Source organism: Larus michahellis, chromosome 9 (genome assembly GCF_964199755.1).
Source record: "Larus michahellis chromosome 9, bLarMic1.1, whole genome shotgun sequence".
NCBI classification, from domain to species: Eukaryota; Metazoa; Chordata; class Aves; order Charadriiformes; family Laridae; genus Larus; species Larus michahellis.
The window spans coordinates 19,382,467-19,395,777 of NC_133904.1; the positions used below are offsets into that span (position 1 = coordinate 19,382,467).

The 13,311-nt window shown below is 38.3% G+C and overlaps 1 protein-coding gene across 2 annotated transcripts in view; it reads left to right on the top strand.

Moving 5' to 3' along the window:
• TLN2 (talin 2) overlaps positions 1 to 13,311 on the top strand; it is a 188,520-nt gene that overhangs the window by 83,418 nt on the left and 91,791 nt on the right. For both annotated transcript variants that reach the window (XM_074601899.1, XM_074601898.1), the window contains exons 8-12: positions 12 to 139; positions 5,311 to 5,374; positions 7,528 to 7,632; positions 10,314 to 10,469; positions 11,368 to 11,469. In XM_074601899.1, the coding sequence (XP_074458000.1) occupies positions 12 to 139; positions 5,311 to 5,374; positions 7,528 to 7,632; positions 10,314 to 10,469; positions 11,368 to 11,469 (555 nt within the window). The remainder of the gene's footprint in view (positions 1 to 11; positions 140 to 5,310; positions 5,375 to 7,527; positions 7,633 to 10,313; positions 10,470 to 11,367; positions 11,470 to 13,311) is intronic.

The window sequence follows — 13,311 nt, forward strand, 5'->3', positions numbered from 1 at the left end:
ACCTCCTGTAGGCTCGTGATGACATTCTGAATGGTTCCCATCCTGTCTCCTTTGAGAAGGCCTGTGAGTTTGGAGGCTTTCAAGCACAGATCCAGTTTGGACCTCATGTAGAACACAAACACAAACCTGGATTTTTAGAGTAAACACTTCTAACTTTTAAATTTGGGTGACCTCAGGTGTAACTAATGTGCAGTTGTCACAGACTAAATGCATTGTATTACTCTAAGCAGAGGTAATCAGGTTGAGTATGTTTTCTGTAGCAATCTCTCCATGAAAGGAGCCTTATTGCACAAATTGGCAACACAACTGATGAGAAGGAACCTTTGGCAGTGGCTTATGAGGCAGCACAGGGCACCAGCTTCCCCCAGGGTGCCAGTTAAGTATGCAGATGGATTCTCCTACCACCTGGTAATGTGGGAGAACTGGGATTTTGTTCTTCCTTAGAAGTCTACTTCTGCCTGCATTTAGTAATGCCATGTGTGAATTAAGCATACGTCAGTATGTATCACAGATGTTTGACTTGCTAGGAAAGTACGTGAATGGAAAGATGCTTTGTCATTTGAAAAAAGTTAATATTGCTGTGTGTAGAGGCTAAACTTTCCAAGCTTTTTAGGGGCATTAATCAGTTGTTGAGATTCACCCTCTCAGGGCATTGTATGAATGGAGATCTAGAATTGTGCTCTTTGTTTCAGACATGGACGGGAGTCCTGCTTACAAGTGACACATCCATTAACCTTTATTGTTATACTTACTTTACTGCTATCAGCAGAGCAAGTTTAGTTTGAGTGAAATTTAGATGTCCCGTTTTTCTACCAATTTCGGTTTTCTGATGGTTTGCCTGCAACAGAATTAACCAAGGACTGGAGTCAGAGGAAGAGGACGTAAGAAAGCAAAAGAAAGCTATTTACTGCACAGTCCATCAAGCCTTGCCTACGTACGAGGCTCACAGATACTTTAATGGGATGCATAAAAGAATGGGTGCATATTTGGTTTCTGTCCCGTTCCACTGGCCTAGTGCTCAATGCTGACTCTTTGACTCGGTGCCTTTGTGAGCCTGAGTCTGGTATTTACTGTATCTCAGGGAATTGCTTTAAAATGGTGGCTTGCGTTGGAGCATGCAATGCTACAACATTGGTTGTTTGAAACACTTCACTCCTGAAAGATTCTTCTGAAGTAGCAGTTCAGTTATGCAAACAAACCATGTGAACAAACATCCTTCGGTTCCAATTAATAATTAGCTTTTCTTAGTATTGTTTATTTGTCTGCTACTGATTGGCCCATGAACCTTTCCTAATAGAGCTGCTGATGTCTCTGAGAATTATGGGGTTACAGTGTAATAGCTCCAGTGTACTTCTGGTTCTTATTCCCTGGAATTGTGACCAATTACACAACGATCTTCCTTTGGGGTTTATCTATTGTCTACTTATTCTTCCCTTCTCCCTTCACTCACTCAAGAGTATTCCTACAGCACACCATTAGGGTATTACCTCTTGACAGTCTAATGTTGTGTCATGGTAATGATTCCAAGAATCAGGGGTTCCCAGCAATAGTTGGTTTTCATTTTTAAAGCAATAATTCCCCACAAACTTAACCATCAGTTTTTGCAGTTCAGTTCCTTAAATTTTTCTATGTTTTTCTAGGTGTTCTGCTTTTCAGTATAAACATACTACTTTTTTCTTTTTTTAAGCTCCCATATAGTAACCGTGTTTTATGGTGAACTGAAACTTCTGGCTTGCTAAATAGTTTGAAGTCCATCGCAGAATAAAGTCATCATGGTATAAAGTGTATTATCTCTTTTTTTTTTTTTTAATCCTGGTAGAAATGAAAGGTATAAGTAACTGAACCATGTGTTAGAAAGAGAACATTACACCAGTGGAAATCATTTAGAACCAGAATTCCAAAGTTTAGAACCTTGTTATTTTCTTCATGGAATTTTCTCTACTATTGTTTTATTTTCATTTAAATGGGCTTTGACTGTGTTAGGATCAAGCCTTGCAGGTCACTAAGTGTAATTGCTCACTGTCCTGGTGTATAATCAGTTTCATAAAATTAAGGATTTCTGATTTAGAAGTAATTATCTTTTTGCCCTCTGTAGAGGAGCCTGCTCCAGAACTGTAGTCCCTAGTCATTGCCTTCTAATTTCAAGTGTACATGTTTATGATTTAGTGTTGCATGCATTTGGCTGCACATACCCTTCGTAACAGCCTTTTGTGAAACCTCATGCTTTTGTTTTGTAAGTCTGAAGAAGCCAAGCATTCCTGACTCATTGTGAACAATACATGTAAATACTGTAGATAAATGCTTGTTTATTTTTTTTTCTGAAAATTCATTTCTCATCCTTTCACAAAAACTTTTTAGGTTTTATTTTCTTGAAAAATATCAAGCTTTTTAAAGTTTCATCCAACTATTTCCTACTGTTTGGTGGATGAACACTGATTCTTTTCAGGTATGAAAGTAGTTATGTTTTATGTAAACTGTATGCTGCAGCTCAGTATGTGAGATACATTTGAGAGGTGTCCATTTACTCACCACTGAAAGCTGAACATGCTACAGATTCCCTTAAGCAGAATCTGTCAGCTCATACAGAAAACAGCATGTAACAGAATAGTATTGCTATGTCATAGCATTCTTTTGAAACAACTTAGTTTAGTTTGCCATGTCTGCAGTATGTTTCTATAGAGAGATCTTTTGTATCTTTTTTTTGGTCATTGATAAATGATTCTTGGCACAGATGAAGATTATTGCCTGCATCTTGTTAACACTTTGGAATTGGTTGTTGGAATTTCCTTGAAGCTCATGCCAAAGTAAATTGTGTGAAAGCTCTTAAACTATCAAATTGCAAATAGTCCCTCTTCACGCCCTTCCTCATACAGCTGAAGTTTTGCATTGCACCTACAGAGGTACACTGTGTTTAAATTTGCCAAGAGAATAGTTAAGAAAGAACTCATACTCTTCATGTGTGGGTAGGAAAGGAGCAGCTAAAACTGCCCACCTCTGCTTTTTCTTTCCAAGCACACCTGGTGACCAATGAGTTCAGTTCCTTAATCTAGCTTGTTTTACTGTCTTAAACTTTCTTTCAAGAATACTGGATATACCTTCATGCTAATGAAAAACAATTAATATGTTGGCACTCATGTATTTTTTTTTAAGAACTGTAGGAACAACCAGTAAATTAAGTTAAATAAACATTGCTTATTATTAATTTTTTTTTTAACTGAGTTCATCGTCCATTGTAGTGATGTGTGATTAAAGAAGGATAAATGATAATATTTCCAGGTGTTCCTGCTAACTCCTTTGAACAGGCTGCTGAATAAAGTGAAACTATTGTTGGTTGCATCATAGAGACAATATCTTGATTATTTGTAGCATTAAAATGATTTCAGTCTGTTTTACAAGTAGCATTTCACCCTTTCAGTTAGGGTGATTACTTGTCTGTTTATTGAAAAATAATGGAAGGTGCTACAAGAAAAAAGCATCTGATCTAACTGCCAGCTACATGTGCAAGAGTACACCAGTTAGTGCTTAGTGGACAAAGTGCAAAGTTGTTTTCTTAACTCCTGCTGCTTCAGAAGCTCCAAATAATCTTTGCTCAGCAATGTCTTCATGAAGTGCACATTAGTTAACAAGTAGACATGCTTAAAAATGTAATGGTCTTGATAGTTTATCTACATACAGATAGCTGAGAAAACTAGTTAATAGAAGATGAGAACTGGAAAAACTATTGTTTTTCTATATAAGTCCATTTCCAGAATTAAACTGGGTTTAACTTGGGTTTGGGGTTTTGATTTTTTTGTTTTGATTTGTTTTTAGTTTTTCATTTGCTTTCGAAGTGAATGTAACCAAACTGGTTTGAACCTATGAAATTCTGTATAAAAGCACTAGTTGTTTCAGAATAAAGGCACCATCATTTTAGGATAATAAGCTGTATTCAGTCTTTATCTACAAAATTAATTTGGCTCTCCAGCCTTCCCCACCCCATGATATGTCTTAGGAAATAAGTCCTGAGAAGAGATTTCATTATCATGTTTTAGTGAGATGTAACTGCTGGAGCATTGGGAGGAAGGTTAGCGAGGACAGTTATTCTTACTTAGATTTATATTGCTGCAGCTTTATGGTCTTTTGAGTTATTTTGTTTATTGTCTGCAATGGCAGGCTTTTGTGTTTAAAAGCAACAACAAAAAAGCACACTACAACAATAAAAACAAACAAAAAAACCCCAAAACCCACAAACCCCCATCCCCCCAAAAAAACCCCACAGAACAAATCCATCCTTCTCAAAACTTGTAAGTTGCCATGATTGTAGGTAGCTGTAGCTTTCTGTTCAGTGTGCTTGCTTACTGAATAAATCAAAATGAGGAGGAGATTCTCCAGTCATACTTTTCCTGTGATTCTTAATACTCCAAAGCAGGGGCGGGGGGATGTCCCTAGGAACTGATTTTTTGAACTGTGGGAGTTTCTTCAGGCTGAAAATGAACTGCTGAATATATGACATAGTTTTATCAGAGTAGACTGTTCCAGATGGGAAGATGCAATCCGGAAAAGAACTGATGTTGGTTAAAGCATGATGTTCATCTGTCTTCAAGTTGGGGTGATTTTTGGCTGAGGTAAAGGGTTTATTTTATTAGAAAGCAAGGAAGTATGGGTGAGGTGTTTAAAGATTCTTTCTGACTAAACTCTGTCATGGAGGCTGAACTTGCTTAGTTTATTTTGTATTCTGAGGCCCTTAATGTCTGTGCTACAGAAGTTAGGACTGGTTATTTATAACTTTGTTTTTGAGATAGTGACTGGTATTAAGTGTCCACTTAAATGGCCTTTCAGTTTTTCAGTGAAATATTAGTTTTCTAACATTTCTTGGAAGACACAAATGAAGAACTTGGTCCTGCATGTCAGTAAATCAAAGTGCTACTGGAAAGTAATAGCAGTTTCTGAACTCAGACACAGAGCTGGCTCAAGCTTTGATGTCCCCTTTCTTCCCCCAGATTACAATGACTGTGATTGGATTTAGATGTGAACCCCTCTGAGCTGCTGAGACACATCATATGGTTTAAGAATGGAAAGTGTCCCAGCTATTATTTACTTTTGAAGAGGTGTTACATGGGGATGTAACTTAAGTGTTTTTTTTAATTATGCCAGGTATCCTCTTGCTCTCACCCTACCTACCCAGAGTTTTGTTTCATTGCTTGGGTATTTTATGCCCGTTTTAGGAAGCTTGGGGGACTTAATGCCAATAAAGGAGTATGGAAAGCATCCCTCCTCAAGAAGGCACCATTAACTATGGAATTGTTTGTTTTTGTTTTTTTTTTTTTCTAGCCTAAAAGAATTCCTGCCTAAAGAATATACCAAACAAAGAGGGGCTGAAAAGAGAATATTTCAGGTAATTGTGAGGCTGAAAAACCTACTATAGTTTCACTTCCTTTATTAGAAAAATACGAGCTTTCACACGTGTATATTCTGTGTGTACTTGAATTATGTAACTATCAGAAAATCTAGTGTAAAGGATCTGAGAGCTTTTCTTTTCTTTCTTCAGTAGATTTATTGTCCTGATCCTTTTTTCTTCCCTGATGATTATTCAGTGTACTTTGTTGAAGGGCAGAGAGTGAATATTCAATATTCTTAAGACCTTTTTCTCATTTGCATTGAAATGTAAGGATGTGTATTTGTACTAAAATAGAAGCACATTGAGGAAAATCAGTTTGAATTTCATGCCTTCATTATTCAAGCGTGAACTTCAAGCAGTGTGGAGTACTAGCTAATGCTTGAGTTCAGTGATGTGTCTGGGAATTGCACAGTTGTGAAAGACTGAGGCAGTTGAGTATTAAATGTACTGATACTGTTGGAAATGGTCTCAGAGTTTGAGTACTATAGATGCACAAAATGTCTGTGCTGAAATACAAGTTTGGCAGTACAATGTGAGTTGAAAAAATTCTGAGATCAACAGCTGAAATAAAGTCATACAGTTTCTGGAAGGATATACCAGTGATCTGTGATCTCAACTTGGGAGACAAGTCACAGGAATATGTCACATACTTTCCTATGTCTGTTAGACTCCTACTCTAGGAATTCTGTAACTCAGTAATGTTCTACCTGGAGCTTGTGCTACCTCCTTGTAGATGAGGGTGTCTGACACTTTTGTGTGTACCTTTAGCATGTGGCAGTGATGTTGCAGTTTAAGCAAAAGAAGTTTCGTTCACCTCTGAGTATCACTGTCATGCTATTCATAGTATGTAATTTGTCAAATAAGATCTATGAGTAGTTTCGGTCATTACATACTTCAGTGTATTGACAAGAAGCTCATCAGTGAGAGCACTGGTGCTGGACAAAGATACAACAGCAAGGTAGAATAAGCAAGCTGTCTTGAAAAAAATCAGCTCTTTCCCCAAGTCATAAAATTACTGAGTTTGGCAGGTGATTTTCACCAAATATTCCATCTGCAATGACTCCATTTGGGCTCCTTGCTCTTTTTGGGATCCTGGTTGTGTTCTCTGTGCTGAACTTGACAGATATGATTGGTCTATGTCCTCGGGATGCAAAAGGGTTTTCGGAGTTGCAGTTGTTCTTCCCAGTGCTCCTCCGTGGAACATTGTCAAGATGGTAGCGTACTGGAGCAGGAAAGTGTTTCCCATGTTCCTGGTGCTCCCTCTGCTGCCATCAGTCAGCAAGAAAGAGGTGGCAACCAGCAGTTCAGAAGGATGTGAGGGGGAAGATGGGGCATGACAGGGAGTCCCACAAGCAGTATTTAAATAGCAGGACATTGGGATAGGATTTTCAGCAGAACAGTCTGGGGTAGGAGAGCACATGCTGATATGAAGTTTGGATAGGTAATATTGGTAGTTGTCATTACTTGCAGGTAATAATGTTCACTAATGAGCAAATTGTTTAAATAATAAATAGAAATTGAGTTAGAAGACGCACCTAGATGAGTATTTCAGGATGAACTATTTAGGAAAATCATTGCTGTTTTTTTACCTCTGATATTCTTTTCATGTGATGAAAAAATTGTGGATAATGGTGCAACTGGCAAAAAGATCCCATTGGAAATACCTACAAGAGATGAGAAACGGTCAACTACAAGATGTGAGGCTTTCATGAATCAGAAGTTTGGGGCACAAAGCAGGAATAGTTTGTTCCTGGAAAAAACATATGAGTGCTGGGACTTCTAACTGATTTTAAAAAGCCAAGAAAAGAGGCATTAATTGTATGAAACCTCATGGTGTCAAATAGCAGCAATACATAGAATTTTAAACTGTTTCAGAAGTAATTTAAATGTGCTTGATCTGAGGCACAGGTAGAATGATGATGGTGAAAGAGGAGTGTTCCATTTGCACAGGTTTGTTCATGTTCTCCAATAATTACAGGATACATTCTTGCTAACGTTTCTAGACAGTATTTTTTCAAATACTCTTAATTGTAATGATTATTAACTAAGCATCCTTAAACAGATAAAAGCTATACCCTTTTTTGTTTGTTTGTTTGTTTGTTTCCAGAAAGCATAGTTTCTGCCTAAGTGATACTGAACTCTCATTACAGGAGCACAAAAACTGTGGTGAGATGACTGAAATAGAAGCCAAAGTGAAGTATGTGAAGCTAGCCCGTTCCCTGCGGACCTACGGAGTGTCATTTTTTCTTGTTAAGGTAATGTAGACCTTGCTGACCATATTGCATGGTTTGTTATGTATTACCTCAGATTCTGCACTAAATAAAGATCAAAAGTGTTCTTTCAGCCTTCTTTCTCAAAGCAGCATTTGCATAAATTACCACATGGGACAGAATTATAATTTCCACTTAGATCCTTGTCATACTGCTAACAGAAAGAAAGCTGAGTCTGTCATGATTTAATTTCTCTAACTGACATTTCTTCTTTTTTCTTTTGATTACCAACAAAGTACGGTCTTCAGAAAAACATTCACAAAGAACTCATAAGGTGTTCCTGTTCGGAAGTTTAATGATAATATGAATTGCATGCTGAAAAACTGCATCTGAAGAACAACTTGATCAGCTGCGTGATTAATTTCTCTCAGTCCTTACTGTAAAACAGGTCATGGTCTTAAGGCTGTTGAAACAATTTGGTACCAAGATACTGATGTTCTGCTGTGAAAATGGGAGTGGGGCATTAGTGCCCAAGTATTCAGTAACCAAGAATGGAAAGGAGGCTAAACTTAGGCAAGTGCTTTCATTCTTAGGTTCCCACAGTTAAAGTACAGAATCTTTATAGGTAGCCAAGTATCACAGAATCACAGAATGGTAGGGGTTGAGAGGGACCTTCAGAGATCATTTAGTTCAACCCTCTGCCAAAGCAGGTTCACCTAGAGCAGGATGGACAAGAACACATCCAGGCGGGTTTTGAATATCTCCAGAGAAGGAGACTCCACACCCTCTTGGGGCAGCCTGTGCCAGTGCTCTGCCACCCTCAAAGTAAAGAAGCTTTTCCTCGTGTTCAGATGGAATTTCCCATGTTTCGGTTTGTGTCCATTGCCCCTTGTCCTGTCACTGGGCACCACTGAAAAGAGCCTGGCCCCATCCTCTTGACACCCGCACTTTAGATATTTATAAGCATTGACGAGATCCCCTCTCAGTCTTCTCTTCTCCAGGCTAAACAGACCCAGGTCTCTCAGCCTTTCTTAGTTAAGAGAAGTGCTTCATTCCCTTGATCATCTTCATAGCTCTCTGCTGGACTCTTTCCAGCAGTTCCCTGTCTTTCTCGAACTGGGGAACCCAGAACTGGACACAGTACTCCAGCTGTGACCTCACCAGGGCAGAGTAGAGGGGGAGGATGACCTCCCTCAACCTGCTGGCCACACTCTTTTTAATGCACCCCAGGAGACCATTGGCCGCCTTGGCCACAGGGGCACATTGCTGGCTTGTAGTCACCTTGTCCACCAGGACTCCCAGGTTCCTCTCTGCAGAGATGCTTTACAGCAGGTCAACCCCTAACCTGTACTGGTGCATGGGGTTATTCCTCCCCACGTGCAGGACCCTACACTTGTGCTTGTTGAACTTCATTAGTTTCCTCTCCACCCAACTCTCCAGCCTGTCCAGGACTCCCTGTATGGCAGCACAGCCTTCTGGTGTGTCAGCCACTCTTCCCAGTTTTGTGTCATCGATAGATTGCTTTTCCTGAAGTATTCAGTCATCCAGAAATTTTAGTGAAGCAGATAAAAGGTGAAAAAGCAGTGAAAAACGTGCAGAGGGTAATACTATTAATACTTTGAAAGAATTACGTTGTCTTGCTTCCTTTAAGGGAAGATACCTTGTTAAGCACCATAAATGGTGAAAGGAGTCTCAACTAGCTGTTGAACTAAGTTGTGTATTAGAAAGTATACTGAAGTTATGGTATACAGTTTTGAGTAACTAAAATACTAAAACTAATAAGCATGCACATTTAGAACAAGCTGCTAACTCAGTGGAGATTTGTTAACAGAATGTAGCTGACCTGTATGGTAAAAGGTAAAAAAATCTTTGTATTTTTCATTAATACCTTGCTTTCTTTTGTCATAGCTTAAAGCAGACAGTAACTGAGTCAAGTAACCATGTCGCAAAACTTCTGTTGGAAGGAATAATTGGTCTTTTGAAAAGTCTATCAAATGACCTACTGTGTAAATGGGAATTGATTCTTTGCAGCCTGCATAAATTCAGGAAAATACGTGTGTATTCATTTCTATTTTATGATGGATTTTACGTAGCAAATTGGGCTTGGGCCCATGCTCTGGAACCTTGGAAAACTAAAGAGGCAGAATGTCCAACAAATGAGACATCCGCTGGCAGCCCCTTTGTGATATTTGCATGGATTAGGATGTGTTCATCGATTGAAAATAAGATTTCAAATCCAAAATATGGGACAAATTATGGCTGATCTTGCTAGTAGTCAACACCAGTGGGTCTTCGTTTCCTTTTCCTCTTCAGAAATTTTATAGAGAAATGGTGGAAGTCCTAAACCCTCAGTCCTCCCAATGCCAGTTTCCCATTCAGCTTCTTTAATATAGTTTTAGAAGGACTGCCATCATGGTTATTTTTTAAAGTGACTTCCAAAGATTTGTTATCACAATCCCTAAAATGCTTTTGTTTCTTGGAGGAGGGAGAAGAGGGAGTGTCTTTTGAACTGCATAGTGAACATCCAGTAAAGATCAGAGCTTCTTGATGTTAATGCATTGCTTGAAAATCCCTGTCTGTGACCAGACAAACTGAGCCTGGGGTTTTAAATTGTCCTTGTCTGCATGCCAGTTTCTTCCCTTTGTCAGTATATTCCATCATGCTTTTCTTTTCTCTTATGCCAAGCTCCATTTGAATGAAAAACAATCTTTCACACCTTGTTATAGGAAAAAATGAAAGGCAAAAACAAGCTGGTTCCTCGTTTGCTGGGTGTAACCAAAGACTCAGTGATGCGTGTGGATGAGAAGACCAAAGAAGTGTTGCAGGAATGGCCACTGACAACAGTGAAACGCTGGGCTGCCTCACCTAAAAGCTTCACTCTGGTAATCTTTTTGTATCTATTCAGAAAAAGGGGGATCTATGTGGCAAGGAGAAATGGACTTAGAACAGTTTCTTTAATGTAACTTGTTCTCTCTGTAATTTTCTAGCATTCTGTAGAGTCACTGAGTCCTAAACTAATAAACTGGCCCATATTGGTGTCTAGGGTTAATCTGTATTTTGATGTTTCTAGACAGACCGCTTCCCCAAAAGTACTGTTAAAATATTTTCAAAAACCACTGTTTAAATCTGTTCTGTGCCTAACTACTAAAACGGTTAAGAAAACATCATTATTCACACCTGCTTAAACCCTTATGGTGCTTGCCATTCAAAATGCACTTTGTGACTGGCAAGACGTGCATGTACACAAAACTAGATGGCTCATTAATACATTTGATAATTATTTCAAGAACTTGCATGAATGTGGTGTTTTGTTAATGCTTTAGTCCAGAAGAGACCACTGCAACATGAGTATTTTGGATATGAAAAGGTAGTTTAAAGTGGTAGAGGAAGAGGCAGTGGCTAGAAAATTACATTTGCTTTAACCTTGTGCATCTAATTTCCAATTGTGTGGGTGCGTATGCTTTAGAATAAAATTCTAAACACTTTTCTCCATCCTTCTCTTGGTCCTCTGGCATTTCAGTTTATGAAACATCTGCTATTAAACTGCAATATAAAGCATCCTTCCCCTCTCCTCCCTCGCCCTCAATACAGACTGATTTAGAATCTTGGAGCAGTTTCATTCCAACATTAAGTTGGATATAATAAATATGCAATATGTAGGTATAATAAAATGTCAATATGAACAATTTTAAAATTTGAATTATCTCGCTCATATTTGGTACTGTTTCCTCATTTAGTACTTTCCATTTTCAAAGGTGGGTTTGTTTTTTTTCCCCTCAGGATTTTGGTGAATATCAGGAAAGCTATTACTCGGTACAGACCACTGAAGGAGAACAGATCTCTCAATTAATTGCAGGTTACATTGATATCATCCTAAAGAAGGTATAGTATTAAGATAACGTAGTAAAAATGGAGTAAAAATCACTGTACAGCAGTGCAAAAGCTCAAATGTGCGCAAGTTGCAGTTTTCTTTCTCTCAGGAAGTCAGTGTTGTATGTTATGTTTTGATGTTATTTATTTTTACCTTTAAGTAATATAAGCTCTTTCTCTTTAACATAAGCGAGTGCTTCTGGAAAATATCAAAGCTGTTAACTAGAGAGGTAGTATGGTTCAGGCTCAGTACAGCACGCTTAGGCTTTGTTTTTTCTATCTGGAAGGTGAACTGCTGGCTATGAGTGTATCCAGAGAAGAGCTTAAAGCTTCAACTATAGATTCTAAGCTATGGACCAAAGTGGTGCATCGAGTGGGGGAAAAAATGATCCCGTGGAAGCAGCATTTAAAACTACATTAAGGACTGCAAAATAGTTGTCCAGCAGCTCTTGTTTATATTGCATCAAAGCTGAGAAAGTTTTTGGCAAAACTTAAAAAAAAAATAAAAATTTAAAAAATCATTATATTGCTTTAAAAATATTGTGATCAGTAAAGCAAAGAATTACGTCTGAATTATGTAGAGAGGGGGATAAAATCTGTGTTTGTGAAGAGGTTGGACTGTCTTGAAACTTGTTTTTATAGAGTGTGCCTGGCAGGAGAGAGGAGAGGCTGATGTTCATCTTCAGCATTCAAAATATTCACAAGTAAATACGTGCAACAGCAACAACCAGTTTTGTCAACAAACGTGGAGCTGAATGGTCATACTCTAAGCATGTTGTATAGAAAAGTGAGGTGTTTGTTTAAAATAGCACTGGTTGCTCCGTGACAAATTTTTACTTTATTAAGGCTCAACCAAACTACATGATTATTTTCTGTAATAGATTTTAATAGTTAAAAAAATGACAGAAAGCTAAGCAGCTCAGGAGAATTTATTGCCTTTGTTCATGCGAACAGTGTAGGATGTAACATCAAATGTTATGAAATGAGAGGTTGAGGAGGATTGCCAGAATTCATCACGGTACGTGCCTTTTTCTCTGAGGCTGTCAGTCTCAGATTTAATAAATCTTAAGTAAGCTGCAGGTTTCTATTGATGGTTTAAAACTTGATTCTAGCTCTCAAGTTTCAAAAGTAGCTTTGCTCTCTAATGCCAAAGCAGCCTTTCTGTCTTGATAGAATACAGATGTGTGTATTTCACTGCCTTCCAGTCCTTTGATTTCTTCTTTACAATCTGCTGACACAGCAAGTTTAAAAATGAATGAATTAGGAACAAGTTAAGTAATAAACACCCATGATGCTTCATGATGCGTGTGAGAAGCATGCAGTGTTCAATTGTCGAGCCCAAGTTATCTCTGTGATCCATGCCTCAAAGTATGGCTTATCGCTCTCAGTTGCATAATGTTAATTCTTGGTGTGTTTTGGACTGTTGCAACTTATTTGCTCAGATGTGGATTGGTGGCACATTTTTTTTTCTGCTAAAGTATTATTGGTGCAACACTCCCCAGCCCTCAACCCTTCTTGTCCTGCAGTTTTAGTGGTAGGTTGACAGGGAGCCCTGAACTTGAGTAACTTGTTGCCATTTTTTAATGTACATATATATTTTTTTTTTTTTTTTTTTTTTACTTCGCATTAGTATGGAAGTAAGGCACAATCTTGACTAGAAATAGGCAATTTCAATTTGTGCAAAAACTCAAACTACCATAGTAAGAACTTCTTTGAAGAAAGTTGAGGGTATGGCTGTGCATGAGGAGTTCCTGTTAGCTGTACCCAAGGTCATAGTGGATGTTTCTCTATTTATACATAGATAACTGGTTAAAAGACAGAGCTCAGAGGGTCGTGATTAGGGGCATAGAGGTT